Here is a 27,571-nt window from a genome sequence, read left to right as displayed (position 1 = left end):
GTGCTATTCGTTCATCAAGGAACCAAATTGTGAGGAAGCACCCACTCGACTCGGTCTCTACCTATTTAGCTGGACAAGTTGGTGTTGCATGGCTGTATAGACTCAGGCACGGCAACCTGAATTACATTGGTTCTCTTACAAAAGAGGTGTATACTTTCTTGCGTACTTGTCCAGATCTCCAAGACCTGGCCGGCAGGTTCCGTCTTTAGACACTAAGGGAGTAGCGATGTGTTGTGACAATATATACCGAGGAGCCCTTGAGAAATGCGTTCAAATAACATCCCAAAGTTTATCAGAGTTTGGCCCTCTAACGAAATGCTCATCTTCGGTCCAGACATCCTCAGATTTCTAGACCGCCCACAAACGCACAGAGTCAAGTAGCCGGGTTGTGAGTCCACAACTAAGAGAGTTAGGTTCTGTTGCTCCCGCCTCACGGCCATGCTGTCGGTGCTGAGGCCGTCGTGGAGCTTGCACGGAATAAACCATGACCCCGCCGGAATGCCCCATAACAGCCGGTCAACTGCAGCGTGCGTGCTGATTTATGCCGCTCGTTTCTGAGGATAGGTATACGAGGATTGGCCTGCCAAGTGACAGGTCAGCTTCGCCAAGGCTGATCACATCTCCTGCCTCTGTCAAGATATTAGAAAACCAGTCAATTCAACCCAGATGCGCCGCCGGCCGCCCCCGGTTTTATATACGACGGAGCGGAGTCTTCAATGAGACAATGTGCTCGTCCTAAGCGTCGATGCCAATGCCAGTACTGTACAATGTAGCCGTGATGTGATACAAATCAGAGTGTCGATCTTGCCCTGGTCCATCCTTATTTCTTGGGCTCTTCTGATGACCCATCCGACGACGACGGCTTTCTGCCGTAAATCTCGCCAATGGCACCAAGCGAGCTCTTAGGGTTCTCCTTCTTCTGCGGCTTCTCCTCAACCGGCTTCTCACCCGCAGCAGCATCGCCCTCCTCAGACTTCTTCCACGCCGACAAGCCCAGCGCACCGAGCACGCCCCCGGTCTTGCCTTGCTCTCCCTCAGCTGGCGTATCTTCACCGGCGTTCTTGGCATCGAGCCTCGCCCTCCTCTGCAGCATCCTTGCCTTGAGCGCCTTCTCCTCCTCGTCGCGGGCCTCGAGCTCGCGGATCCAGCGCTGGCGCTGCTCCTCGGCGTCCTTGGCCTCCTTGATCTTGCGCAGCTCGGCGGTGCGTTCGCGATCCTTGTTGTAGTAGATGCTACCGGCGAGCATGGCGAAGACGGTGAAGCCCTGGGCGGCGACACGGGCGCGGAACATCTTGTTGGCTTGTCTGGCATCGCCGCGGCGGGTGGCGCGCCAAGCGTTGACGAAGGCGAATACGGTCAGACCACATCCTGTGGTTGCGACACTGGTTAGAATGGCTAGATGCAGCAGGTTTCCGGGGGAGAGAGGGGCAGTGGTGAGAGCAATTGCTTACCGAGGGGGATCAGAGGCTCCTCCTTGAGCTTGCGGAAGGCCTTGTGAAGAACGCGCTCATCGTAGAATTCGCTGCGGGTCGCGTGCGTGGGTTAGCAAACCTCCAATTCCTGGACTTTTGATGATGTGCAGCTCCCGTAGAGCCCGACAGTGGGGGGCGGGCTGGCTTACTTGTTCTCGTCAAAAGACGATGGCATAGGTTGATCGAGCAACGAGGGTTTTCCGTCTGGACCGGGCATTTTGGCGGTTTGCAATTGGCGTTATGGTGGTTGAAGAAGTCGCAATCGTGGAGTTGGGAATTGGTCGTGCGATTATTCCCCCAGGGTGCAGTAGTCGGCGATTTCGATGATGAAATGGACTCCGAGACCCTCCTAGCTTTCGGGGACTGGCTGCGCGGCGCCCAGAGCTTCGACCCTTGAGCAGATTTGCGGCAAATCCCGGCCGGCGCGGTGTGGCTTAACTTGCTCTCTCCTCAGCCACATTTTGTGCAGCTCGGATTCTTATCAAGACCTGTACCTTATGTATTTTCGAGCTGTTATCGGATAAGATAATTTGACGCACAGTCCATGCCTGATAAGACACCCCGGTCTGCAGTGTCAGCGATGTCGCCCTCAACTCCAGCGTGACGGACACTGACAGCAGGGGGAGCACGACGCCCTTGCTGACGCTACAGCAGGTACAAGGGTGCGTTAGCCAATCCACAGCGCCAGAGAAGCTGCTGACAGGGCGTGGATGGCAGCGCTGGCCAACACACCGCAAGAAAAACCGTCTGATGTTCTACCCCGCGAGCCCGACTTGCGCTCCGATATCTGCCCCACTATGAACAAATTTCCAGTTTAATTCAGGCCGGTCTGGTCCCGTTGATTAGGTTGTTGGGGCCCGCCGTTCGTGACTCTTTCTTGGACGATTCCTCTGCTTCTGTTCCGGTCTTGGTGACTCCTCTTCTTCTCACAAACACCTTTCCCAAGACATCAGGACAATGTCAGAGAACGCAGAGCCCCCCGTTGTCGCCGTCATGACCAACGGAACACTCAATGGCGTCAATGGCGACCACCCGCCGCGCCCAAGAACACCGCAGCCCGCCGGAATGTCCTTGACTGAGTACAGCGCCAACCCGTCCACGCCGCCAGAGGAGAGAAGGAGCCGCATCAAGGGTGTTGTTCCCGAGGACTTTCTGCTGCCTGATGGCCACCCAGACGTGAGAACAATCCCCAATGGCAATGCTAATGGCTCAATTGGGACCACGGCTAAACATTTGTGTGCGCGTCTAGTACCTCCGAATGATCGCCGCCGCGACGTCCCGCGTCTACGAAGCCTGCAAGGTCACACCGCTCCAGCCTGCCGTCAACCTCAGCAACCGACTCGAGTGCAATGTTCTACTCAAGCGCGAGGACCAGCAGCCCGTCTTCAGCTTCAAGCTGCGCGGCGCCTACAACAAGATGGCCCACCTCGACCCCGCCGTTAGCTGGAAGGGCGTCGTCTGTTGCTCCGCCGGTAACCACGCTCAGGGCGTCGCCTATTCGGCCCGCAAGCTCAAAATTCCCGCGACCATTGTCATGCCCGAAGCCACACCTAGCATCAAGCATCTGAACGTTGCGCGCCTGGGCGGACACGTTGTCTTGCACGGTGCCGACTTCGATGCTGCCAAGGAGGAGTGCGGCCGGAGAGCGGCGCAGGACGGCCTGATCAACATCCCGCCATTTGACGACCCGTACGTCATTGCGGGCCAGGGAACCATTGGTATGGAGCTGTTCGGCCAGATCAACATGTCCAAGCTCGATGCCATCTTTTGCTGTGTCGGAGGTGGTGGCCTCATCTCCGGAATCGGTGTCTACGTGAAGCGCATGGCGCCCCACGTTAAGATCATTGGTGTTGAGACCTACGACGCCAACGCTCTGGTCCAGTCCTTGGCCAAGGGAGAGCGAGTGGTGTTGGACAGCGTCGGCCTCTTTGCAGACGGTGCCGCCGTCAAGACCGTCGGCGAGGAGACGTTCCGCCTCTGCAAGGACGTTGTGGATGAGGTCATCCAAGTCACCACGGACGAGGTCTGCGCTGCCATCAAGGACATGTACGACGACACTCGCGCCGGTCTCGAGCCCGCCGGCGCCCTTTCCATTGCCGGCCTCAAGAAATACGTCGCTCAGAACCCGAGCGATCGCCGCAAGACCATGGTGGCTGTCACCTCTGGCGCCAACATGAACTTTGACAGGCTGCGTTTCGTCGCTGAGCGCGCCACCCTTGGTGAGGGTAAGGAGGCCCTGCTGGCGGTCAGCATTCCCGAGAAGCCCGGTGCCTTCTCCAACCTCATCACCAGCATCATGCCCCACTCCGTGACCGAGTTCTCATACCGCTACGCGACCGACGAAGTCGCCAACGTTCTTATTGGTATCTCCCTGACAGCCCCTGCATCGCAAAGAACGCAGGAGCTGCAGATGCTCTTGGAGCGCATTCGGTCGCACGACATGTCGGTGACGGATCTCTCGGGCGACGAGCTCGCCAAGAGCCACATCCGGTACCTCGTCGGTGGTCGCTCCAACGTGCCCAACGAGCGCCTGTACATGTTCAACTTCCCTGAGCGGCCCGGCGCTCTGGAGAAATTCCTTATGACCCTGCGTCCCAAGTTCAATATTAGTCTGTTCAACTACCGTAACTACGGTGGTGACACGGGTAAGATCTTGGCGGGCATTCTCTGCCCCGACAACGAGGTTGATCAATTGGAGACGTTCTTGACTGAGATTGGATACCCGTGGGAGGACTGCACCCAGTCGGCCGTCTTCAAGACTTTCCTCCGTAGTTAGAGGATTGAAGGCTTGGAAAACCCGTTTACGCGGTTGATTTTCGTACGGCGCTGGGCGTTTTTGCAAACATTTGGGTGACAGAAAACGGAACATTGGGAAATATCACGCATGCTGGTGCAACCTTGGGAAGAAGAAAAGCCGCCTCTTGTAGATAGACTATTCAAACTCAATTGAGGATATTTACATGACCTATTTTGTTTGCTTGCATGTCAACTGTACTTCGCTGCGCGCAACTTTCAAAATAATGTCATCCCATCGTCGATGCCTTTTCATCCGATACCGCAGCTGAGCGATAAGAGTTCTGGTGCCGATAAGCGCACGGATCTCAGCACCACGTGATGAACGCCAAGCCGTCGAAAATGCTCCAACTGAGGCCATCCAGGCCCCCTTCAACACCAGAGCAGTCGGCATCGCGAAGCTCCACGCCTCACCACGAAATACGGACCTCGTAGCTCCGGATAGCTCCCAATAGACAATTCTCGTGCTCTAGCACTCATCAGACTTCCTACTCACCAGAGGCCAAGCTCCCGACTCCCACCGTGTCCGACCTTTCCTCTCACAATCCGCCCGACGACGCATCGACCAGGAAAATCGAGAAAAGACTACACAATGGCTTCCTCCCTCGCCGCCTCCCTCAGGGCCCTGACCCTCAGCACCGCCCGCGCAACGATTCCCCGCGCCGCCAGCTCCGCTGCCACAACCACGGCGACGCGCGCCCTCTCGACGGCGATCCTGACGAAGCAGCCGGCGCAAAAGAGCGAGTCGATGCTCGCGCAGGTCGGAAAGAGCGCCTCGGGCGTGGCGAATGCCTTGGTGCAGCAGACGAGGGGGATGAAGGTGCACAGCTCCGTTAAGAAGAGGTGTGAGCACTGCAAGGTAAGCCTATACTTTTTCCATGTTCATGGGGGAGGGGGAAGGCCGTTGGGGGATGGGCTAGGTTGATTCGGGGAGGTGGAATTGAGGATATCCGGATGGACGACCAGAGGAGGATCCGCATTGTGAAGCTGAGCTTTGGTATGGACATTTTGCTAACTTCATGCGCCACAGATTGTTAGACGCAAGGCGGGCAAGAGACATAACGGATACTTGTACGTCATCTGCAAGGCGAACCCCAGACACAAGCAACGCCAATCTTGAGAGATTCTTCGGTTCTGGGTTCAGAGAGGGAGACTATCAACGAAGTGGTGTGTATGAAAACCTTGTACCATACAGAGAGGAGGGACCGGGGAAGCTCAGAGACATGGGGCATCGGGCGAGCGACAGCACGTGAGGATGTTGCGACTGTAGACAAGTTTTGAGAGACGTCCATGGGATCGATACCATTGCCCCACTGGAGTTTTTAGAAAGATCCCCCTCCATCACTGGGCACCTTGCAAGCTATAGAAGCAAATTGCAGCGAGGGTTAGACCTTTTGTGGTGTGTATTATACAAAGATCCTTTTTACTGGTTTTACAATGATGAGAACTTTACATTCCGTCGACGTATCGTTCCATGCCCTGCCACTCCGTCTTGCCTGTTGAGATGAGATAGCGGATGTGTCCCTGGAGCATAGTATTGTCAGTCCCGTAAGAAGGAGAGGTAAGGGGGCAGGGGACGTGGGAGCTTACAAGGTCCGTCACATCTCGGTGACGTTCGAACTCATCGCGGGCGTACCGTCTCGACTCAGCGCGGGTGTTTGGGTCGGCGATGCGCCGTGTGCCGCGGATGATTTCGCGGTAGAGGGATATGACGCGGGATCTCTGGAGGAACTATGGAAAGTGTGAGCATGTCCTCATACATTTTTCCACAGTCATTGATTGAAACTCTTGGTCGCTGTTCTCATGTGAAGAGCTGCAAAAGTGACATGAAGAGAGAGTATGATGGCAATGGTTCTTACATGATCCAGGCTCAAGGCCTTCTTCCCGAGCCGCGACCTCGCTGGCCGGGTAGAGTAGCGGCGGGCAATTGACCACAGGGGATTTTTGAAGGGCATTAGGGCCAAGGGATGGGAGGCTCCAACTACATCTGCGAATTGGGTGTGAGATTGAATACGTTTCGGCTCAATTCGACGTTGATCACCAATATCAAATGAGACTGCTGCGCTTTCATGCATTCAAAGCCAATTGGTGCTCTGGGCTGTAGTGTGGAAACTTTTTGGAGTGGATGAGGTCAGGACGGGGAAACTTCGGGACTTGAAGCCAGTGCCCAGCAAGGGTCTCGGTGACGGGAGACAGAGGTCTTTGGAGTTGGGTTGTCACTTTACACCGAGTTCTCATCCCCCAAATTAGGAGTTAAAGATTGCTTAGGTTAACTTTTCCTTCATTCTCTCTTCGCTTGAACTTGTAGATACGCCACGAGACTTTCATATTTTCCTCGTCTCCAACCGAAAGATGGCACCACCCCGCAAGCGCCGCAGGGCCCCAACGAACCCCATCGAGGCAGCGAACCGCAAATCCGATGCCGACTTTATCAGGGACCATCTCCAGCCCAGGTTCGTCTCACATCCACGCAGGCGTATCTCAAGATAGCCCCGAACCTCTCACGGGTGCTCACGTCTCACACAACGATGCCAGCCCCGAGTGGACGAAATGGACGCACCCCAAGAGCGGCACATCGTACACCCTCTCACTCAAGTCCCCGGCGCAGCTCGCACAGAGTGAGCTGAAAGCGTGCTTCGATCTCATCGACTACACCAGTGGAGCCGATTACCGCGCTTCGAAAGATGGGTGGCGGCCGGCGCATAAGATGAGGGAGATGAAGAGTGAAGGATTGCGATATATCCTCGTCAAAAAGTCGGGTTCATCAGCACCTGATGCAGCTACCGCTGGTAATGACGAGAGTGAGGTGTGCGGAAATGCTGCGGAGGACAAGATTTGTGGGTTCACGAGTCTTATGCCTACCTTTGAGGAGGGTGAGGCTGTGGTATACTGCTATGAGATCCACCTCCTAGAGGAATTACGAGGGTGAGTTTTAGGACGTTTCCTACGTGTTTTTTTGGTCGAAGGATGAGCCCGGGGGAGGGTAATCGGCGCGGGACCGGTAGGCGGGGGGCTCAGCCCATCGCGCTGTCAGCACCATCACGGAGGAGGATCGGGATCTCATGCCGGCAGCGCACACTTCCAACTGTCAATGCCGCGAAGAGAAGCTAACTAGAACACGATGCAGCACGGGCGTGGGTCGCACACTTATGGATTACCTCGTAAAAGTGGCGGAGAGCATTCCCATAATTGAAAAGGTGATGTTGACATGCTTCATCGCCAACGCAGATGCGCGCGCGTTCTATGAGAAGCTTGGCTTCGAGATTGATGCGCTGTCGCCTGTGGAGAGAAAGTTGAGATTCGGCAAGGTGTTTGTGCCGGATTATGTCATCATGAGCAAGAGGGTTCGTGATAAGAAGAAGGGTGAGGGGAAGGAAGATCTGGATGAGGTTGGTGCGGCGAATGAAGACGCGTGATGTGTATTTTGAGTCCATATGCCGGAGATTGCTCCGACATCAAGAACCATCCATCTTCGGTGACGGACTCCGTATCGCAAAAAGAGGGCCTGTGTACATGGGCAAACTCGATGTAGATTCCTAAGTACTAGACAGCATCGAGCGTTACACGATGGAGAGATGTTATATCGTCGCGTATCACTGACTGCCCATTTTGACAAGCAGTTTACCTAATGATCTAGCAGTGAAGCAAGTCAGCTTAGGGCAATGTCAGGCCATGAATAGAAGCTGAAGCCCGCTTGACAAAGCCTCATCGGAAGTCTCACTCCTTTCCTTGGGACCCTTCAAAATGGTAAGATGAGATGGAATGACAGGGGTTAGAGAGTGTAACCACAGGAACTTGCAAGGGGCTTAGAAAAGGGGACCACTGCAGGGACAGCCTGGAAATCCCAACCTAAAATCGGGGGACCGTTTCCACCCATTCGTCGGAATTATCGCAGCTATTGGATCCGAGTGCAGTGAGCTGGAGGAGCTGAGCTGAGCCTTGGCTTGGACAACTCACTCACCCTTCTGCTCAAGTTCTCACGCACCTTTCTCCACGACTCATGTTCGATCACCACGGTTAGGATCAACTCAGAGCTGTGTCTGCCTACGTTAGCTGTGCCGATCATTGTTGGCCCCGTCTTTGCCAGAGCCCGTTCACTGGAAACACGACGGAGTGAGGCCCGGCCCACACCACACCCGGCAGGCATTTCTTCCCAACTTGGAGGGAGGAAGCGAAGCGTTAAGACCACAGGCACTGCGATCAATGGCACTGTCTCTCATGTTGCACACTTTTCCACCACGTGCCAACAGTCAGCGGCTCCAAATCTCACAGTCTCGGGAAAATATACCTACACGAAAGAAGGTGAACTCAATACCCCTTACTTGGACAAGAAATGCCAAACACAGCCCTCAATCTGCCTCGCGAAATCCCCCTTGCCCGCCAAGCTCAGCCCTAGGACGCCAATCCAACATCGTCGGGCCTAGCGTCCCCGCCGTGATGCATGAGCCGGTTGCTGCCTCTGTTAGCAGAGTCTCCAATCACCGCTTCGACCAGCAAGCCACAGGGGGGGAACGAGAGGTCGAGGGGCATGCCGACTCGCCGAGTGTGTAATGGATTCACGGGTCATGGTCTGACATATTCTTCTTACGCCGGCGCTGATCGACTACAAAGTTCTTGCCATGGCTCGGACGCACAGGATTCAGGCAGCCGACAGGTGAGTAAAGGAGTTGTGGGGATGTTCATCTCTCCTTCCAAGACGCTACCAAGGCTACGAACTCCATGGGCCTGCCAGACTCCAGAGGAATGGTTAGAGAACCGGAGAAAAGTGCTTGACATGAGCAAAGCCTCATTCCCCCAAGCGAGAAGCACGTCCCTGTCTCAAAGTCATCAAAAACGCCTATTGGCGTTGTCTAGCAGCAGCCTACACTAGCGCATGTGTGGACTGGACTGGGGACGAGGTAATTTGTATTGAAGCTTGTTTTTATTCCCATATTTTTTTTCAGCTACGAGATCAAGGTACTTTTATTGTGTGACCACTGGTGACTTAAGCCACTACTTGGGCACCTCCCGTTAAACCAAATGCGGCCACTCTTGAGATGTGATCGGCCGTCTGCATTCGTCCAACCCGTATTGAGGCCTTCAGCCATCAGCCCGTTTGTCGAAGCGTTGCTCGCGCCTTGTCTTACATGAAGCCCACTGGCTGCTGTATATCAGACCACGGAATCCCTCACCCTCGCTCTTTGGCTTTTGGACGCTCTCTTCGACGTTTCTCTGTTTCTGGAACTTCTGCCCTCCAACGGTCACCTTCAGCACCCATTAGCACCAGTATCAAGCATCGCAACCCGCCAACATGGACTACTCACAGCAACCCAAGGCGGAGTACCAGCAGCCCCAGATGCAGCCTCAAATGCAACCGCAGCAGCAACAGCAGCAGTACTACGAGCAACAACAGCCTCAACAGCAGCAGCTCCAGCACCAGCCCCATCCCCAGCACCAGCAGACAATGCAGCAAGAATACGTTCAAGGCGCCAATGTCCAGACCCAAGAATGGCAGTCAAGCTTGATGGACTGCGGTCCTTGTGACACCTGTATCGTGGGAACCTGTCTCCCGTGCTTGCGTAAGTTCTCTCCTCCACGTTCTAAACCCAGGAGGCCTAACTAATACGCATCACCCAACAGTCCTCGGCAAGACCTCAGAGCGCATGCGCGACCCCACAATGCAGACGTACGAGGCCATCAACACAGACTGCCTGCTCATGTGCGGCATCACCTGGTTCACCGGCTGCGGCTGGATCTACGCCATGATGAAGCGCGGCGAGATCCGCGAGCGCTTCGGTATCAAGGGCTCCGGCGGCTCCGACTGCTGCGTGAGCTACTGGTGCGGGTGCTGCGCGCTCATCCAGCAGGACAAGGAGGTGCAGGCGCGGCTGTCGACGGGGCCTATTGTCCAGGGGTACCAACCGCAGAAGGAGGGCATGCACATGCCGCCACAGCAAGCTTGAGCAACGGCTCCGTGATGTTGGTTGCGAATGGGAAGGTGATGAGGGTAGATGAGGCTACGGCGTGGTTTTTGTCTTGGTAATGATGGTTATTGGTTATGGTATACCCGTGGGAATTGAAGGCAATGACACCGCCGACTCGGGTTGATGCGATTGTCATTCGACTGATAGTCTCGAGCACATGGGCTTGGTAATATTTCTTGCTAGTAATTGAGCTGGCTGAGCTTGATCAAACATGTTGATCATTCATCTGATACTTCTCGCCAAATCACTCGCTTCAGTGAATCACTGGAGTCACGACTGCTTGAAGCCCTTTTCGATCGAGCTCGCCTTGAACGGTGAATCATACCACGCTTGCCCACAACTACAAAACGGTTGTCGCGACATGCTTCTCTCTCCCCCTTGATTTCTCATCACTACCCCTCTCCAATGCAAAATTGACTTCTTCCTCATCTTTTCGCGAATATGGCCGCGATTGTTTCCCAGAATGTCGTTGCGCCAGCGGAAGAGATATGCGGTTGGATACCGCTCTCGAAGAATACTCTAGGGTAAAGCATCCCTTCCCCGAAGTGGCCCGTTCCGACGCCACGCAAGTAAGCAAGACAGACGAACGACATTAGCTAACAAGTCCACAGATTCTTACAAGAGCCCATCCCCTATGCCTGTATCAATCCACCCGCGGACTGTATCTCCTCCGGGTCCTACATGGGCTGCGGCAGCCCCATACCCACGACTTGCGTGCAGACAGCCAAAGCCCCGAGGGCATGTGAGCCCGGCCAGCTCTGCTGGTAAGTCGATCTTATATAGGATTTCCCAACTGAGATTTCATCGAAGCCACTAACAACGGACGGATAGTGGGCCATATCCTAACACGGACTGCTGGACTTGGCGTTCGATTGACAATACTGCAACTTACACACTCTTACAATGCAGCTCAGTCTCCGGTGTCGGGACTTTAATGGCAGAATCCTTCATACCAGGGGCCACAGTGACAGCCACCACGAAAGATGGTTCACCTCAAACCAGTGGCGACGCCAAGACGACCACAACGGCCGAACTATCACAACCCACAGCTGGAGTTACCATCGCCACAAAGACGAGTCTTCTGCTACCTGGAATCCCTTCGGAAACATCCGGTTCCTCTGGCGAAGCCTCGCCTGCTGCAATTACAGGGGCTATCGTCGGAGCACTTGCCTTTCTTGGCATCTTGTTAGGTGTGACCGTCTTCATCTGGAACCGGGCCAGGAAAAAGAAACGTCTGGCTCACGAGGCTGCGATTGGAGGGCCAGTGACGCCCATGAGAAAGAGAGATAGTATGATACCGTTCCATGCGGGGGCCATCAATGTTCCTGTGTCGTCTGTTTATGATTACGGCGGCCCATCGAAGAGCGGATCGAGAGGTGATTCTGGTGTTTTGGAAGGGGCGAGTAGGCCTCCTCCTCGACCACCTAGAAGTCCGGCCAGGGACATGAACGTCACTGAGGGTGGTTGGATTTAGTGGACGGGAAGACGGAAAGGGCTCTAAAGGTTGATCGCCTTTGAATACTGAGTTTTTTATGCCAAAGGGCTTGCCCTCAAATTTTCAGGAGCTCGCATAGCCTTAGATACTCCTCATGATAGCCCATGGCTTACACATGAAAGAAGCTAGAACTGTCTCTGCCAAGACGCTAGGTTACTTCAATGATACGACTTGAGCCAAATATCCAGAAAAGATGTGATAATCTCTTCCCGTAATAAAATCCTTCCAACCCCAGAGACATAGCTTACGCTTTAAACTCAACCTGTCTCAGTAGAGATCAACGGTTATTGGCGGGCTGATGGGATGCTCGAGTGCGAGGAAGTGCGAGCCAAGCCATTCGAGCCCGGCAGAACGTCGATGCCTAGAGCAGGAACAAGGAAATAGGATTGCGGGCCGCTGCCTGAGTCCCCACATCTAACCCGCAGAGAGATTGATAACTCTAAATGCTTGCACTAGCCTCCTTCACGGACTATCCACTCTTGTAAGCGCTACACTGCTTCGAGAGAATGAGCGAGGCGATGTCTAAGCTCCTTCCATCATGAGATTGGTGAAGTCGGATCAGGGCTTCGATTCTCTCAATCAGCCTCGGATAATCTGTCAATCGGCTTTAGAAAAAACGATTGGCTACATAGCAGACCTCGAAAGTTATCGACAGTCTAGAGGACATTATAAAAGGCAGGTGTCTTTGCGATGTTGAAGGAACTCGATTACAACATCAACAACCACAATTACAACATCATCACATTCAAACACACCCATAGCCATCCATCTACATCAACTCTTTCCTCACCAACCCCATAATCATCCTTTACAATGCAGTTCGCAAAGACCATCCTCCTCATCGCCGCAGCCATCGTCCCTGCCGTCATGGCCGGATGCAGTGGTGCCGCCCCTTACCAGGGAACTTGCGCGAGGTGCGCTGGCGAATGCCACAAAAGTAAGTAGCATCATCAAGTTGCTGGAAGACTCCCGCCGAGCGATCAAGTCCCAAGGTGCTAACTCAAAGTTTCTCTAAGACTTTGGCGGACCTGACCGCATGTCTTCCCTCCAGCGTGCTGGCTGCCAGACTAACTGCCTGTTGCACTGCAACGACTGCAACTAGACGGAATGGCTTGTTCCTTGGACTTCGATGGAGCGCAACTTCTAGGAGGTCAGGTGTCACATGGCAGGACGTTCACTTATTCTACCTATTTGGAGAAAAAGTCATGGTTTAGGCGACTCTGTCGATAGTCACATGTAGCTCACCAAGAGTTCGCAGTTAGATGAGAACAATTACATAAATTGCTCAAAACTGCGCCACCTCAGCCGCGGACGAATGTTGTCCAGTGATTGAATTGCCTTTCTTGTCCCCAGTCACGCAAGCACAGAGCATGACATATTGTCACTCTATACAATTTCTCCGATTGGGAGATACGTGTTGTCAATTAGAAGACCTATTCACTGCCTACCTCAGATGAGTCTTCCCTAAATCACGCTTCAAAAGGCCCAGTGAGCAAACCTGGATATGATAATCATATTTCCCAAAGACAGCGATTCCTGTTTCTGTATCCACAGAAAACCGAGATAAAAAAAAGTACCATTTGCAGCGATCCGAGTTTTCTATGAGTTTTCTATCAAAAAGCAACAAGCTGGGATGCAATGAAGTTGTTGGATTGGGACTGCGGACATTAGCAGAAATGTCACACAAAGAATACGATGGACTGAATGTTAGGGAAGGTTAGTGAGAGAGAGTGATGTTGACAATTGAATGATGTGTATGGAGCTAGCTGATATCCAGTTTGAGTGTCCTTCCGGCGGAGTCATGTAATCATATTGTTGACAGTGATGTAGACTCGACAAATCAGATATTTAGCCTTTTGCATCCTGATATTGGCCCATAGATTGCACAAGAGAAAAGGACAAAGGCCAAAAGTACATCAGAGCAATGTTGGCACACTTTTCTTTAGATCAAACCCCCGGATCGTTTTGAACAAATCTGACAACATGCATTCTAAAGTCTTTATCATCTCCCTCCTGGCAGCCGTGGCTTCTGCCACAATCACTTGCTCAGGCAACAATGCCTCGTCTGAGGTACTTACAGGATGATTGACACGTTGTACGTTACTGTTGAGCTTATACTGACATGAGTGTTCACTGCAGCCCAAGACATGCGTATACGACTCTCAGAAGAACGCCTGCGCCAAATTCTGTAGTGTACGTTCCCGTCGTAATCACAAAGAAGTCTTGACAAAGGCATTGACGTCTTGAATAGTCTGATTGCAATGGGTCATTGTCGTTTGTGTGCTTGCAGTAAGTCGTCAAACTCCTTCTACCTGGCTTTCATTTCCTAACAGCGTCAGAACCAAATATGGACAGGGAAACAACTTCGACTGCTGGTGCTACCCTCGGGTTTAAAGGCTGGTGTAAGATCGGCATCTGTCTGGTGATATAGATCTCCAGTCAATAGAAGTTGGGTTTATTTTCCCATGATGCAGCAGCTATAGTCTGGACCAAGCGAGTGTTATTTATACTACTTTTGTGCAGAGGAATGCAGGTTCGATACAACCCTTGGCATCATTGCCATTCTCAACGTCCAAGAACACTCCTCAGTGTTACGAGATTGATTGGCGGTTTGAGCGAGAATAATGGGATAGTGCTCTAGTCCTTGAGGTAGCGGCTCAAGTCCTAAGTTTTATCGTTCATAATTGTCGGATGACAACGACACGTATGAGAAGATGGAGTTGATCAATAACAATCGCCCACGGATAAAGGTCAAATTAGTAAGATTATGCTAGGGCTATTGGTTGAAAGTTAAATGGCTTAAGACTTCTAGGGTATGAATTCTTGCTCCAAATTGAGCAATTATATGCGCACGCGGCACTTTATCCTCCCGATACCCCAATTACGAAGAGAACATTCCACTTGTTGTATAAGAGATGTACTTGGATTTTAGCCGGAATACCTAGTATTAGTACAAGCTTTGTTGATTACCGATCTAAGCCGGGGAGAACGGGAAGGCCTAACAGAAATGAAGATCAGTGATTTTCTGCTCGGCACGGTCTACATAGCCGGTCAAAGTTCGGCCCAAGCACGAGTCATAGTCTCACGAACTCGGACCTCTGGTCTTTCCAGGGAAGGCAATTAGCCCGAATACAGCATACTAGAGTACATGTAACAACGACTTCCTTCATGTAAAGATAGGCTTCATGTACTTACTTGAGTAATTAGTTATCCAGTTGACTTCCATGGAAATGACTACAGCTTTATCTCGCAATGTTAACTCAACAAGTTGCGAGCGCAACTATCCTGAGAGTGCCGAATCCCATGTAAGGTGGGTCTCGCTCTCGCAACTCATTAAATTTGACTTTCTAGAAGTTATTGGATCCAAAAGCTACTAGGTATGACCGAGGCTCTTTCAATCCGCAATATCCGAAGTCGGTAGCGTAAGGGATTGAAGTTATGCTCGTATAAATATGGCTTCGGTTTGGTAGTAGCGAGTATCGGGAGTCTGACGTACACCGCACTCAACCCCTATATCCCAAAAACAATACGGATACGCAATTTTCACAGTAAAAACCAGAAGTATGCCATCTTGATTCACTCGATCTTTGTTTATTAGACACGAAGTGCCTTATCAACTAACAAAGACTAGAAAATGGTCAAGCTTTCCCTCCTCGCCCTCATCACCCCGGTGATGGCCGTCAATTGGGTCACCATCTCGGCCAAGGGAGACGGATCTTTCGACCAGTTCAACGCCTGGGCCAAGCGGACGTGCCAGAACGACCAGAAGGGACAGGTCTACAGCTCTTCTGACATTTACGGCGACCTGTCGCTCAACTGCTACAACGTCCCGCAGAGCTGGTGCGACTCGTACAAGGGAGGCAAGAACTACCACCCTAGTGGAGTGTCTTTTACCAGCCCCAAGGCTGGAGCTTGCTATCAGCAGTCATAGGGCGGTAGTTGAGACATTGGTCTTTCGTCTTTTGGATACTGCGTGATGGACGATGAGTGATTCTGGGCATGTGGACATACAGTCGTAACAGCGAATCACGTATCTTGCTCGATAGGTCTGGCTGAGAAAGATGGCGACTTGAGAATCGGAATTAAAGTTGGAAACAAAGCCTTGTATTGCCCGAAAGAACCTGATTCCTAATCCCTCTTCCATGAAGCATCTTTGTCACTAAGTGCCGCTGGACGCTAGACTTAAAGCCTCAATATGCCACCAGGTTAACAACCAGCTCAGGCTAAATGACTTAACATACATATATACTGCTATCGTCACGTGTTCGACGGGTGCCGGTCTCATCACACCCTCATCTCTGGATGAGCGGGCGGCCGTACCCTCCCAGATCTTGTTTCGGCATCTGCATAGATTTGAGAGTCTATACCACGGGGTGGGTACGTTTGGATACGACCACGTTCATCCGCGTGCCGCGCCATCTCTTGCCGACCTTCACGGCCAAGAGGCTCAAGTGGCGCTCGCACCAGTTTTCTTGGGTCCCCCGGCGGATGAGCCATGACACCAACGACAGCAATCTGCTCTTTGCCGTTGACTTGCGCCACGCGAACAGCAGCCCGAGTTTGCATGGGATCGTTCGGGCCTTGTCCGTTGGCAGGCCCCATTACGTTTGCTCGTTCATTGTGATGAAGTACTCGGTTTGCTTGAGCCGCTGGCTGGGTGCGGCGGTCGTACTGGAAATTAAATTGTTGGCCGGGTTGCGGGATGGGGTACTCCTGCATGGGGCCGGTTGGCCCCTGAGATCGACCTGGGCCCGTGACGTAGTCGTCAAAGGTCTTTGCTTCTGTGTTCCAGTCCTGTCTACCACGGAAGGGATGAGGGTATTGGGAACGAGTGCGTGTGCCGGGCGGAGGTACGCTCTGAAGATGTTCCGACAAGTCTTTTGCAGCAACTGGGCCGCGAGGTGTATGATATTGCTGTTTAGAGCCGACACGTTAGCTAATGAGCACTTAGACAATACAAAACCATCTGTCATATCGTCTCAAGTACAGTGCAGACTCCAAGCTGTCGGGTTGCGAGACCTACAAGTTGCTCCTCAGAGTTGTCCGTGTTGCGTCTTTGCGGTGTAGATTGCTTGTTGCCCATCCTGACGATTTGAAGGTCGTGATGCAATATAGAGACAAAATATAGAAGGGAAAAATGGTTACAAGGTTTGAAAAGATGCGGTCAATGCGATACGTCAACTCGACTAGAATCAGGAAAGAAAAGGCCACTTCTCCGGGATGTGGATGCTCTGAACAAAGAAGAAAGACCATGAGATGGGATATTTCTTATCTCTTAAGTACAGGTGAAGAACACTTTGAGCTTCTTGGCTCAAGATCTACAGGAAACACGGCGTTTGCCATAAATAGCAATGCGATGTTAATGGGCCGAGTAAAAGTGCTCTCTTCCAACATCAAATGATGAATCACAGCGTTTCACTCAAAGCAGTCCACAACTCAAACATCCAAGTAATCACACAGATAAGGTCAACTTTCGCAATCTCGTCAGCCGACCAATTGGCAATGAGCTTAGGGGTCAAAGTTGAGTTGAAAGCGTGGAGCGAAGCGCTGGTCAGTCGACCGAGAAGCGTGAGGGAGAACAACAACCCTGGTTCCAACATTGCCGCTGAAAAGCTGTGTGGATAAGTCGTTGACGATCCAATGACTGTTTCTAAGCTTAGCCTCCATGTTGGTTGGGCCGTTGCGAAAAAAGGGCCCCTTCCAACATCGACCGACTGATGAATTGACCAGGGTGAGAAAACAACCTGCTCACAAGACTGCCCCCGGAAATGCATGCTCAGAAGTTGCTGAGGATCCAATTATTGTTGGTCAATTTAGATTTTGTGTTGGTTTGGCCGGTGTGCTCGGTGACCCGGCAGGTTTCGGACCCTGGCTGTGACTGTTAGGCCGTGGTACCGGCACGGTGGTTCGGCGATGCGCTCGCAGGGTGGGCTGTGCAACGGTCGGCGCTTAATATGCGTGACCACTTGCAACCCCGGCCACGTGAGGATGTGACCTTTCCAACGGGTCAAAGTTGCGTGTATTTTCTCCTCACGAACTCACAGCCCCAGGCTGCCTCCCGTCTTATCTTTTAATCGTTGGCTCGTCCCATTCTTCAAAACTTCAAGTCATCAACTCTTCATCACCTCTCAATCAATTGCAACATCATATCATTTCACAAAGCATCAAGCATCACATATTGCGAGTTCTCATACTGCATTACACTTAGCATTATGGCGGTTGTCAGCATCACAACCAACACAGAGTCCAAGGCAACATCGCCCGTCGAGCCTTGGAAAGCCGCTCTAGATGAGGTAATTGCCATCCAGGAGAGTTGGGGAGACCAACAAGAATCGGAATATGCTTCAATCATTCTCAAAATGCTTCTCGCTTTTCCTGAAAAGGGTTACTTGGCCACACTTGAAGCTTCACTCCGCATAGGAGCAGATTACTGGGCCAAGTATCTCCCTTCCAGTGTGGATCCTCTCAACAAGCCTTATAGGTTGGCAGATAAAGGCTGGCGCATGTATCTTTATGGCTTTTACGAGACATTTCTTGAACAAGCGTGGCTGTTGCGTTATGACGACCCTCGGCAAGACTGCTTAGTGCACCTCTTGATGGACTTGCAAAATCTGCCCAAGGTTACATACCCGGACTATGGTGTACGTTATTGTTTTCTCTCTTTTTTTTCTTTCTTTTTCCATAGAAGTTGTCGCTTACTGTTTCTACAGAAAGAGTGGATTGCATACCACAATGATTCAGTTTGGGGGGAATTGACGGAAGATAAGTGGAATGCAAAGTTTGGTGAGTTAAGCCTCCACCATATTATTATGACTTCTTGACTCATCGTTGTTTCAAGCATCTGATCAAGCTGAACCGACAGAACCCGAGGCAAAGAAGGACTTCATTCTCACTTGTGATGAGTGGGTCAACTACTCCTGCTTCTTGGCTCGGTTTTCTGGCTCTGGAGCCCACATCGCGTATGAAGGTCAATCGAAATGGCCGAGCATCGATGTTGAGCTGGCACTTGAAAAGCCCATTCCTACTGGAAAGCTCGGCCAATGTAGACTGTTGGTGGCGTCGAATTGGTTGATTCATGCTGGCAAGTTCATCTACGAGGATATGAAGAAGACGGGCGCGGAGAGGTGGGGCCTAGGCAGATGGGGTCGATGGACGGAGGCAATTCGAGGTATCCTAAAGGCTGGAGGGCAGACTGACGAAGTGACCGCGAGACTCCAAGCGGCCTTGAACACGATCGTCTCGTTGACGTCAGATGCCAGTGAGGTTAAGGAGAGCACTGGAGCCGGAGAAAGCAGTGAGGGCGGTGAGGTGAAGGAGAGCATTGAGGTGAAGGAGAGCATTGAGGTGAAGGAGAGCATTGAGGTGAAGGAGAGCATTGAGGTGAAGGAGAGCATTGAGGTGAAGGAGAGCACTGAGGTAAAGGAGAGCGGTGAAGAAAGGAATAGTGGTGAGGTGAAGGAGGCCGGTGAGACGAGGTAGTTGTTGTAATTGTGAAATATATAGATCAGATATTCCAGGTTTTCTCCAAGCGCACAAAGATGTAATGCACTGGAATATTTAGCCTAGAGAGCTGTACAAATTGAACATAGACTTAGCATCCAACTCGTAATACTCCGGTCTGTTAGGACGAACGAGATATGTGTCACTTAAGATTTTGAACACGATTTTTGACATTGTTGGGGTAAGCTTTCAAACCGTTGCGATTTATGGGGCCTAGGTCGTGAGCTGTCATTGGGGAGCGGGAGGGGAGAAGGGAAGTTCCCTGAAGCCCAGTGGAGTGGTCTGTCGTGGATCAACGGGAGAGGTCACCTCCATCGCTGCCTTAGTTCGGAAATGGTTATAGGACATCAGCATTTGGTGTACGGGCCCCAAAAGCAGCGGAGCAGACGGGATGCACGCGAGGGATCCGTTGCTAGGACAAAAACGCAGTGTGGGCAGCATCAGCTGGACACGCCAAGCAACAAAGACAAATCAAGGCATGCACGGAGACAAGTAGACCACTTGTGGCGTGGACTTAGAGAGCAGGCATAGAGCATGACTCGCATAATCCCATCAAGTCGGTATGTTGCATGACGGCAAGGTTGCCGAGTGGTGATTTCTTTGGCGGGGAAATCGCGTCGAAAAGTGCGACAAGTATCTTGCTCCTGGGTTTGCTCCTCGCCAGCTTTGAACCTCGTAGGATCATGGTACTTGTCAATTAGTCTAGATCATTGAAAGTCAAAAGTACTAGTTTATATGACAAAGCGTCGGTGCTTCTCGCTCCTGACCGCGATTCTGTACGGAAAAGGTTTGACACGAGCAATCACACCTGGCAGCTGTTCGTATTTGACCTCAATCTCCCGTCCGTCTTCGTCCACCGCTCTTTGAATGTTGAAAACCGCCAAAAATTGCGCAATACATAAAAAGATTGTCTGGTCGGCAATATACCTTCCGGGACAAGCTCTGCGTCCGAATCCGTACACAACATCAGTTGGTGGAGGTTCACTGAACGGCTCGAAATACCGCTCAGGTTTGAACTTCATTGGGTCATGATATGTGTTGGGGTCGTGCATGAGCGACGCAGCTGCAGGAAACAAAAGCGTGTCCTTGGGTATGAAATAGCCGTTGTAAGTATCGTCTTCCGTAGTCAAGTGCGGGAAGCCCATGGGTGCAAGTGTGTGCCAGCGAAGTGCCTCTTGTGCTATAGCGTGAACGTATGGGAGGCTGTCTTTGTCAGAGAATGAAGGAAGACGTGAGTCGCCCACCACGCGGTCAATCTCATCCTGTGCTCTCTTTTGAACTTCTGGGTATACGACCAAGGCCGCAAAGATGGAGTACAGCATCGCGCCAGTCGTATCAGTGCCTGCATTTAGCATAGATGCAGCTGTCCAGCCGATAACGCTTTTCTCCTCGGGGTCAATCTTTCGATGAAGATCTTTGATCAAGCCAGCGACGTACGAAACATCATCGTTTCCGTTCGACATTTGCTCCTTAACGTAGTCGTAGGGAACCTCAATTCCCTGGAGCAGATGTTGTCGGAAGATTTCAGCCGTCTTTTTGAACCCCGCGCCAGGCATCCAAGTCGGGACGTATTTTAGCCATGGGATCAAGTCAACCATCCAGGCACCTGGGCTCGTGGCTTTGGAGAAATCCTCCATTACCTGCTTAGACATGTCCACGATGGGGTCGTTCTTCTTCGGGTCCGTTCTGTAATTGTAGAGAATTCGTAGCATGATAGAGCCCGCGAATCTGGATTACAAAGTCAGGTTTTATTCATCCCCCCACTCTTGAGTAAGGTATACAACAACAACTACTTACTGGTTCAAATGGCCTTGCAGGGTATCGCTGTTGGAGTCTTCATATATTTGCTTCAAGAACCGCAGAGTTTCACGCTCTTGGATCGGTTCGAATCGTATGATCGACTTCTTACTGACTTGAGTTGCCGTGAGTTTGCGATGCAATCGAAATTTCCTATTGTACGGCATCATGCCCATGATGTCTCCATAACCGACTCTAGGAAAATCACATTAGTTCAACGATCGATTCTCGTGGAAGTGAATCTCGTACAGCTCACCAGCAAAAACCAGCTTAGGCCGCGACGCACTCTTCAGAGCGCGTGTCTCCAACATCTCAAGCACGGCTTGTTTGTCATGGAGAATGACGAAACGTTGGCCAAGCACAGATACTGAGGTGATTGGGCCATATTGCTCCTTGTGTTTCTGCCAATGTACCCATTCAAGAGTTCCGGAAGGGGGAAGATCCAAAATGTTGCCGAGAAACGGCAAACCTCTGGGTCCAGGCGGCAATGGACCCCTATGTCGTTGTTGGATGCGGTTAAAGATAATGTAGCAGAGCAGCACTATGGCTACGGAGTAAATCAGTGGAGTGCCAAACATGACGACTCGAAGAAAGATTGCTGGTACATTTGAGAAGTTATTTGTCTACAAAAAGGAGGAATTCATCTCTATTTAGAGATATTTGCCTTAGAACCTGTGGATTAACTAGCCCAATGGCTTACACCTCGCTAAAGTCAAGCTCATACAGTCAGCAAGGAACAACATTCATTACGGTTAACCTCTTTATTCATTCCGCCAGTAGGAAACAAATGAGTATGAGCAGCTTATGTCAGATATGAGAGCTGACGCTGCACTAATCATCCTTGGGGGAGCTAAGTCACAATCGCGTGCACGTGAATGGCTCAGCATCATGGCCCAAGTCCACCGACCTGATTGGCATCATCGGACTGATCCCTGCAGCCCCCACTACTGCGGTACGTGCTAACTGCCTTAGTCGAATGGCTTCAGAACGAGAAACCTTTGTCACGTGCATTCACTCATGAGTGTCATCAATGAAGCCGACAACTGGTATTTACAACAAACGTCTTGAATACCGTAGCCCTCTGATAGACTTAACCTGCCGATGTTAGAGACTGTAACAATCTTCTTTCCGAAAGAGCTCGAAGCATGAGAAATGCCCCAGAGTTTCTTTTTCGTTCGAACTTGTGCCTCATCGTAAGTGGATTTCGAGTGGGCGGTCCGGGTCGAGTGATTCGGGACACGTTGACGAGTTTGCCAATCTATATCCATTTGACCACTGACGTCGTCTTTGGAGCTGCTAGGAGGACTTATGGGCATCTAGGGTCGAGAGTTCATATGGGAGCAATTGGTGTCAGGAGACAGTGATACCATCGTGACAGTTTATCGGTACCTCCAGCAGCATAGATACCTACCCTACTCTGGGATCAGTCTGGCAGTGTTGACCAGATCAATCCGCTGTGCCCGCAGTGGGGAACGCCCGTAAGCGGTGAGGTTGATCAAACGAGGTCATCCCTGGTTCTTTCGAATGGCATGCTTGCAGAACGACCTCGGAAGCACCCTGAGTCTGCGTGTCAGTTGCCATCCGCCAGCATCAAGCCCAGACTATCACATACAATCTGGCCCAGCGCAAAAGATATGTTCTTACAAGCGGTCGCAAAGTTCTCTTCTGGCAAGAATACGGAGGTCCTCATTCGGCTGCACCGATACCTGCGGCCGGTCCTGGCCGGGAGTGGGGCCTGCGGGCAGACGTTGATGGGATCCGCCACAGCTGCATTTGCCGCACTCGGGGCGGCGTCGGTTGCCCAGCTTCGGATCGCTGCCGAGCCAATCCCGGTCTGGGTCAGTCTGTCGAGGGTCTTGGTCACTCATGCAGTGGCTTCTTCCGCGATTTGCTTCCTGGAGCAGACTTGAGGTCCCCATAGGTACGAAGCACTTGCCCAGAGAAATACCTAAATCTTTCTAGTAGTGCGTAGAAGAGATTCCCAGAACATACTGAGTTCTATCCTATTCAGTTAGCATGAAGGAAGCCATTGAAGCTCAGGAAATCCCTCCTTCCGCTCTGTGTGCTGTTAAGATGACTGCGGAGTGTTGATCGTGGTATAGCCCACTCCATAGAGGCCTTGTGAACAGGGAGACTGTTGGCAATGCCTCACACGAAACGTGAATTATAAATGGATGGTCACGGTGGTGTCGGCCCACATCCAAGTGTGACGCTGCAGCCGCGGCGAGCCGATGCCGGTGGGTTCTCGCGATAACCTAAGCCAGTAAAGTGGGGCGATTGCTTAATCAGATGATCTGATAAGATCAAATTCTCCCACCTGCCCACCTGCCACCTGCCCCAAGCGCACTTTCTGCACTCAGCGAATTCCACCTTACTTTTTTGTCCTGAGTCTCCCCGCCCGGGCAACCTCAGCTTTTACCTCCTGCAATCTCACCTCTCGACGACATATCAACAGCATCATCGCGACCTTTTCGGGGACCCGTGCATCGGCATAACGCGCACCCCACGGTCGGCTTGCTTTGTCGATGCAAATACCCGCAACTCGGCCGTGAAAATGCGCGCTCCGCCGTCGGGGCTCCGGCTACTCCCGCCCACCCTCATCGCCGCACTGTGCCTCTTCGTCGCCTCCGCCTCGGCCCTCGCAGGCAGCGGCGGCGTCTGCTTCGACACATGTTCCAATACCCTCCGCCAACCGCAGTTTAACGACACACAGTCCTACAATGGGAGCTTGCCCTCAAGGTCGAGGCTGATCCCGCAGTGCGTGAGCCAGCTGCACATCAAGTCGCTCTACCTCTGCGCCGACCTGCACTGCGACTTGACGCACCGTGTCGCTGGCTTGAGCAATGTCAACCACACGTGCCAGGCCTACATGAACACCTCGCTACCACCCTTTGAGATCGTCGCTGGTTATTCTGATGAGGACATTGCTGGCTTGCGGAGGTTGACCAAGGCGGAAGGGTCCAACTCGTCGACTGTGCTGAATGAGGTGGTGTTGCCTGCGGACGCTTATTATCAGATCTGGTTCGACTCTCTCGTATGGGACCCAAGTATTTCCCCGGACTGGAACTCAAGGACTGACAACACATAGGAATCCGTCGAGTACACATACGGTAACCACTACAGATATGGGTACGTGCCCTCGATCTCGTCTATGCTTGGGTGGCGGTCGCTAATTTCTCATACCCAGGTTCTATGTGATTGTCTTCTGGTTCATCGTTGTCGCCATCGGGCTAGGATCTCGCCTCGTGTCGGCCATCGGAAACCTTCAAAAGCAGGAATGGGATTCACGAAAGTCGTCCAGCATCCTTCACTGGTCCGCCCTCTGGCTCAAGCGATACATCACCGTCCCCGCCACCTTCGGCTACCGCTGCTCTCAGAATCTCGGCTGGTGCACCATTCCGCCACGCATCCAGAGTCTCACCATCTTCACCTTCATTGCCGCGAACGTCTTCTTCTGTGTGCACGGGTACTGGATCTTCTCCGGTCACATGTAGTAAGTGTAGCTTGCTCTACTCTTCGCCTTACCTCACTAGCTCACGCCCCCCTAGTTGGCCGCAGAAATACCATTTGGTCTGGCGCTATGTAGCCGATAGAACCGGCATCATCTCTTTCGCCAACTTCCCCATCATCTGGCTATTTGGCATGAGGAACAACCTTCTCATGTGGCTGACCGGCTGGGACTTTGGGACGTACAACAACTTCCACCGTTGGGTTGCCCGCGTCTCGACGCTCCAAGCTGTCATCCACTCCGTCGGCTATGTTGTTCTGGTCTTTGATGGTAGGACGCACACCATCTCTTACGAAGTTCAAAGCTAACTTTTTTCAGACGGCGATTGGAATTACTGGATGTCGTATTGGCACCAGATGTGGTGGATTGAAGGATGGTTTGTGAGTAATGCCCTCTTGGGCTTTCAGTAGCATATGCTGACCTCAAACCAAAGGCTACCGTTGGCATGTGCGCCTTGCTCTTTGCCTCCGTCTTTTGGATGCGACGAAAGCAATACGAGCTCTTCCTCATTCTTCACATTTTACTGTCGATTCTTGTCCTCATCACCATGCTTGGGTAAGTTTCGACATTCTTCTCTCTTGACTTCCCAATACTCATGAACTCTAGCCACGTCTCCATCTTCCTTGGGCAGTTTGATATTCTCTTCTGGGTACCTTGCCTCATTTGGATTGGCGATCGTATTCTACGCATGTCGCGGACGCTGTCCTTCAACCTCAAGTTCTGGAATACGTTCGCCCTCGCCACGTATGACGCGAACTCGAACATCGTCCGCATCAATGTCCCATACTCGACTAGCTTCTACGAGCCCAAGGCTGGCACCTACTATTACCTCCATGTCCTTAGCGACAAGCGATTTTGGGAAAGCCACCCATTCACAATGGCCTGCACAACGACAAACATGAACGTTAGAAGAAAGTCATCTAGCGAGCAGACTCCCCTACTCGTAGCGGGAGAGCATGATATAGAACCTATCTCTGAGGTTGGGTACGAGCCGAGGAGAGGCGAGCCATCAATGACGTTCCTCATCCGCCCGTACGACAGCTTTACCGGTCGCCTACGTGAGGATGCAGCAGCGCAGTGGCCCCGCCCTGCACGCCTCCGCGTCCTCGTGGAAGGTCCCTACGGTCACAAGCAGCCCTTCAACCAGTTCGATGACCTCCTTTTCATCGTTGGAGGCAGTGGTATTGTAGTGCCGCTCGCCCACCTCGCAGAGCTCACCAAGGCATCTTCAAAAACTCGGTCGATTAAGATCGTCTGGGCAGTCCGCGAACTGAGCTTCGCGGTGGATGTGCTACGCCATGACTTTGAAGACGCCTTTGATTGTGGGAAGTTGTCGGTCGATATTTATGTTACACAACACAGTCTCGCATCGAATGCTGCGCGGCCAGAGGAGTGGCCGGAGCAGGTTCGTTTACTTCACGGGCGTCCCGACGTTCGTGAAGAGGTACAGGACGCGGCCACCGCAGCTGATAAGGCGAGTCTTGCCGTCATTGCGTGTGGGCCTGCTGTTATGGCCGACGATGCTCGAAAGTCAGTTGTTGAAATGCTTGGCCGTGGGTGGTCTAGAATCGAATACTTCCAAGAAAGCTTCAACTGGTAAGCGATGAGGGATCTTGAGACGATTTAGATTGTTATTTTGGATATAGAGCATTATCACGAGCATAAGATGGCGTCAAGCGTTTGGATTTACTGATTTACATATTACACAAATACATTTCATCTAGAGGCTCGACATATTAGTCGCCATTGGTATGCTCCGTCTTCCGCTTCTTGTGCTTCACATCTACAACCTCTTCCTCCATTAGCTCGCTCTTCTCATCTAGGCCGCTCCACTTGGGCTTTCCATCGGGAAGATCAACGACTCTCTGCCCGTAAAAGATGTGCTTCCTACTCAGCGATTAGCATCACGGCTTTCAGCCAAGCGTTTACCTTGACAACGAAGGAAGTACTCACTGAACATCAAACTTCTTCCTCTTCTCTTCCCCATCAAAATGCAACAGCCCAGGGAACAATAATACCATGTTCCTGCCCTCATCCATGATTCGACTGCCGCAGAACCCGCAGCTCACTTTACACGGCAAATCGTGGCCCTGCAAATTCTTCCCCGACGAGTAGAACGTCAACCCATCAACCCCGTTATCGAACGCCAGGTCTTCTTTATGGAAGATGGCGGCCCACTGGAAGGGCGCGCCGTGCATCTTTTGGCAATCTCTGCAGTGGCAGAACTTTGATGCTAGGGGCTCATCTTTTGAGAGCCAGTAGGTTACTTGGCCGCACTGGCAGGCGCCACGGATTTTCTTGTGGAAGGCCTCGCCGTGGGGGTGGGATTTCCCTGGGGCGATGTAGGGGGCTTGGGTTTTCCAGTGTTCGTCTTTGGAGTTTGTTGTGGTTTTGGCTTCGGTGATTTCGGGTTTCTTCATGTTGAAGGTTGGGTGGGAGGGAGCTCGAGGTGGTGGTCCGGCTGTGGTTAAGGTGGTGCGTAAAGGATGGAAGTCGTAGTGCTTGAGTCTCGCCCGGTGCTAGAATCGGTCTCGATGATTGTCGTAGAGTTTCTCTTTCTGTCTTATAAGCCAAATTGGACACCAAGGATGGAGCAGAATGTAAAGGTTTTGTCGAATTCTCGTGGATGCTGCGAGGGAGGACGAGCATAGGCCCCCAATGACGCGGTGATTGGTGACATCACTGGCGTAAACATCTATGATGCCTTTATTCTGGCGTGAAATAAGAAATGTCCCGCACTGGTAATTTTTTTGGTCTACTCTGGGTTAGAGAGGGAAAAGCCACGGTTTCGACGATCTATGGGGTAAGGTAGGGCGTTGAAATGTGTAACGGTCGAGCTAAGGGGCTTTGGTATGGGGGGTTGGTCTGATGACAAAAGTAGAAACATGACGTTTGGACTCCGGACGAACCGCGGTCTTTGTTAATATGTGGTAATCCTATTCACCACTGAATTGCTTCACGTTTGAGCTTTGATTGACTTGCAATGAGCAGATGCTTGTATGCACCTTGTTCACTCACATCTTATCAAGGGGTAAGGGGGATG

At 51.9% G+C, this 27,571-nt stretch overlaps 15 protein-coding genes across 15 annotated transcripts; 9 read left to right on the top strand and 6 right to left on the bottom strand.

Moving 5' to 3' along the window:
* Positions 1-820: 820 nt before the first annotated feature.
* On the bottom strand, positions 821-1,689 carry CABS01_07805 (uncharacterized protein; the record flags this gene model as incomplete). Its single annotated transcript, XM_060541167.1, has 3 exons — positions 821-1,368; positions 1,452-1,522; positions 1,622-1,689. 3 exons carry the CDS (start codon positions 1,687-1,689, stop codon positions 821-823), a joined length of 687 nt encoding a protein of 228 aa, XP_060402667.1.
* A 740-nt stretch (positions 1,690-2,429) lies between these two features.
* CABS01_07804 (threonine ammonia-lyase) lies at positions 2,430-4,248 on the top strand (the record flags this gene model as incomplete). The annotated part of the gene is made up of 2 exons (XM_060541166.1): positions 2,430-2,648; positions 2,722-4,248. 2 exons carry the CDS (start codon positions 2,430-2,432, stop codon positions 4,246-4,248), a joined length of 1,746 nt encoding a protein of 581 aa, XP_060402666.1.
* Positions 4,249-4,437: 189 nt separating this feature from the next.
* On the bottom strand, positions 4,438-4,659 carry CABS01_07803 (uncharacterized protein; the record flags this gene model as incomplete). Its single annotated transcript, XM_060541165.1, has 1 exon — positions 4,438-4,659. The coding sequence occupies one exon, from the start codon at positions 4,657-4,659 to the stop codon at positions 4,438-4,440; it is 222 nt and encodes a 73-aa protein (XP_060402665.1).
* Positions 4,660-4,857: 198 nt separating this feature from the next.
* On the top strand, positions 4,858-5,385 carry CABS01_07802 (ribosomal protein L36; the record flags this gene model as incomplete). The annotated part of the gene is made up of 2 exons (XM_060541164.1): positions 4,858-5,124; positions 5,296-5,385. The coding sequence occupies 2 exons, from the start codon at positions 4,858-4,860 to the stop codon at positions 5,383-5,385; spliced, it is 357 nt and encodes a 118-aa protein (XP_060402664.1).
* A 329-nt stretch (positions 5,386-5,714) lies between these two features.
* Positions 5,715-6,220, bottom strand: CABS01_07801 (complex 1 protein; the record flags this gene model as incomplete). The annotated part of the gene is made up of 3 exons (XM_060541163.1): positions 5,715-5,789; positions 5,856-5,996; positions 6,125-6,220. 3 exons carry the CDS (start codon positions 6,218-6,220, stop codon positions 5,715-5,717), a joined length of 312 nt encoding a protein of 103 aa, XP_060402663.1.
* A 397-nt stretch (positions 6,221-6,617) lies between these two features.
* Positions 6,618-7,681, top strand: CABS01_07800 (acetyltransferase; the record flags this gene model as incomplete). Its single annotated transcript, XM_060541162.1, has 3 exons — positions 6,618-6,718; positions 6,801-7,190; positions 7,393-7,681. The coding sequence occupies 3 exons, from the start codon at positions 6,618-6,620 to the stop codon at positions 7,679-7,681; spliced, it is 780 nt and encodes a 259-aa protein (XP_060402662.1).
* Positions 7,682-9,555: 1,874 nt separating this feature from the next.
* On the top strand, positions 9,556-10,207 carry CABS01_07799 (PLAC8 family protein; the record flags this gene model as incomplete). The annotated part of the gene is made up of 2 exons (XM_060541161.1): positions 9,556-9,823; positions 9,885-10,207. The coding sequence occupies 2 exons, from the start codon at positions 9,556-9,558 to the stop codon at positions 10,205-10,207; spliced, it is 591 nt and encodes a 196-aa protein (XP_060402661.1).
* A 462-nt stretch (positions 10,208-10,669) lies between these two features.
* On the top strand, positions 10,670-11,702 carry CABS01_07798 (uncharacterized protein; the record flags this gene model as incomplete). The annotated part of the gene is made up of 3 exons (XM_060541160.1): positions 10,670-10,752; positions 10,840-10,992; positions 11,060-11,702. 3 exons carry the CDS (start codon positions 10,670-10,672, stop codon positions 11,700-11,702), a joined length of 879 nt encoding a protein of 292 aa, XP_060402660.1.
* An 834-nt stretch (positions 11,703-12,536) lies between these two features.
* Positions 12,537-12,825, top strand: CABS01_07797 (uncharacterized protein; the record flags this gene model as incomplete). The annotated part of the gene is made up of 2 exons (XM_060541159.1): positions 12,537-12,660; positions 12,740-12,825. The coding sequence occupies 2 exons, from the start codon at positions 12,537-12,539 to the stop codon at positions 12,823-12,825; spliced, it is 210 nt and encodes a 69-aa protein (XP_060402659.1).
* Positions 12,826-15,357: 2,532 nt separating this feature from the next.
* CABS01_07796 (uncharacterized protein) lies at positions 15,358-15,654 on the top strand (the record flags this gene model as incomplete). The annotated part of the gene is made up of 1 exon (XM_060541158.1): positions 15,358-15,654. One exon carries the CDS (start codon positions 15,358-15,360, stop codon positions 15,652-15,654), a length of 297 nt encoding a protein of 98 aa, XP_060402658.1.
* Positions 15,655-16,007: 353 nt separating this feature from the next.
* CABS01_07795 (uncharacterized protein) lies at positions 16,008-16,806 on the bottom strand (the record flags this gene model as incomplete). The annotated part of the gene is made up of 2 exons (XM_060541157.1): positions 16,008-16,637; positions 16,747-16,806. The coding sequence occupies 2 exons, from the start codon at positions 16,804-16,806 to the stop codon at positions 16,008-16,010; spliced, it is 690 nt and encodes a 229-aa protein (XP_060402657.1).
* Positions 16,807-17,935: 1,129 nt separating this feature from the next.
* Positions 17,936-19,202, top strand: CABS01_07794 (uncharacterized protein; the record flags this gene model as incomplete). Its single annotated transcript, XM_060541156.1, has 3 exons — positions 17,936-18,364; positions 18,434-18,506; positions 18,562-19,202. 3 exons carry the CDS (start codon positions 17,936-17,938, stop codon positions 19,200-19,202), a joined length of 1,143 nt encoding a protein of 380 aa, XP_060402656.1.
* Positions 19,203-19,954: 752 nt separating this feature from the next.
* CABS01_07793 (uncharacterized protein) lies at positions 19,955-21,598 on the bottom strand (the record flags this gene model as incomplete). Its single annotated transcript, XM_060541155.1, has 3 exons — positions 19,955-20,951; positions 21,021-21,215; positions 21,270-21,598. 3 exons carry the CDS (start codon positions 21,596-21,598, stop codon positions 19,955-19,957), a joined length of 1,521 nt encoding a protein of 506 aa, XP_060402655.1.
* Positions 21,599-23,574: 1,976 nt separating this feature from the next.
* On the top strand, positions 23,575-26,128 carry CABS01_07792 (ferric reductase like transmembrane component; the record flags this gene model as incomplete). Its single annotated transcript, XM_060541154.1, has 7 exons — positions 23,575-24,054; positions 24,109-24,149; positions 24,208-24,513; positions 24,569-24,798; positions 24,847-24,908; positions 24,962-25,083; positions 25,135-26,128. The coding sequence occupies 7 exons, from the start codon at positions 23,575-23,577 to the stop codon at positions 26,126-26,128; spliced, it is 2,235 nt and encodes a 744-aa protein (XP_060402654.1).
* A 136-nt stretch (positions 26,129-26,264) lies between these two features.
* CABS01_07791 (uncharacterized protein) lies at positions 26,265-26,948 on the bottom strand (the record flags this gene model as incomplete). The annotated part of the gene is made up of 2 exons (XM_060541153.1): positions 26,265-26,415; positions 26,482-26,948. The coding sequence occupies 2 exons, from the start codon at positions 26,946-26,948 to the stop codon at positions 26,265-26,267; spliced, it is 618 nt and encodes a 205-aa protein (XP_060402653.1).
* Between the last annotated feature and the right edge of the window lie 623 nt (positions 26,949-27,571).

This window comes from Colletotrichum abscissum, assembly GCF_030869225.1.
Source record: "Colletotrichum abscissum strain IMI 504890 chromosome Unknown Scaffold_17.1, whole genome shotgun sequence".
Classification (NCBI taxonomy): Eukaryota; Fungi; Ascomycota; class Sordariomycetes; order Glomerellales; family Glomerellaceae; genus Colletotrichum; species Colletotrichum abscissum.
The sequence above is the reverse complement of the archived record's forward strand: the minus strand, read 5'-3'. Positions and strand labels throughout refer to the sequence as shown.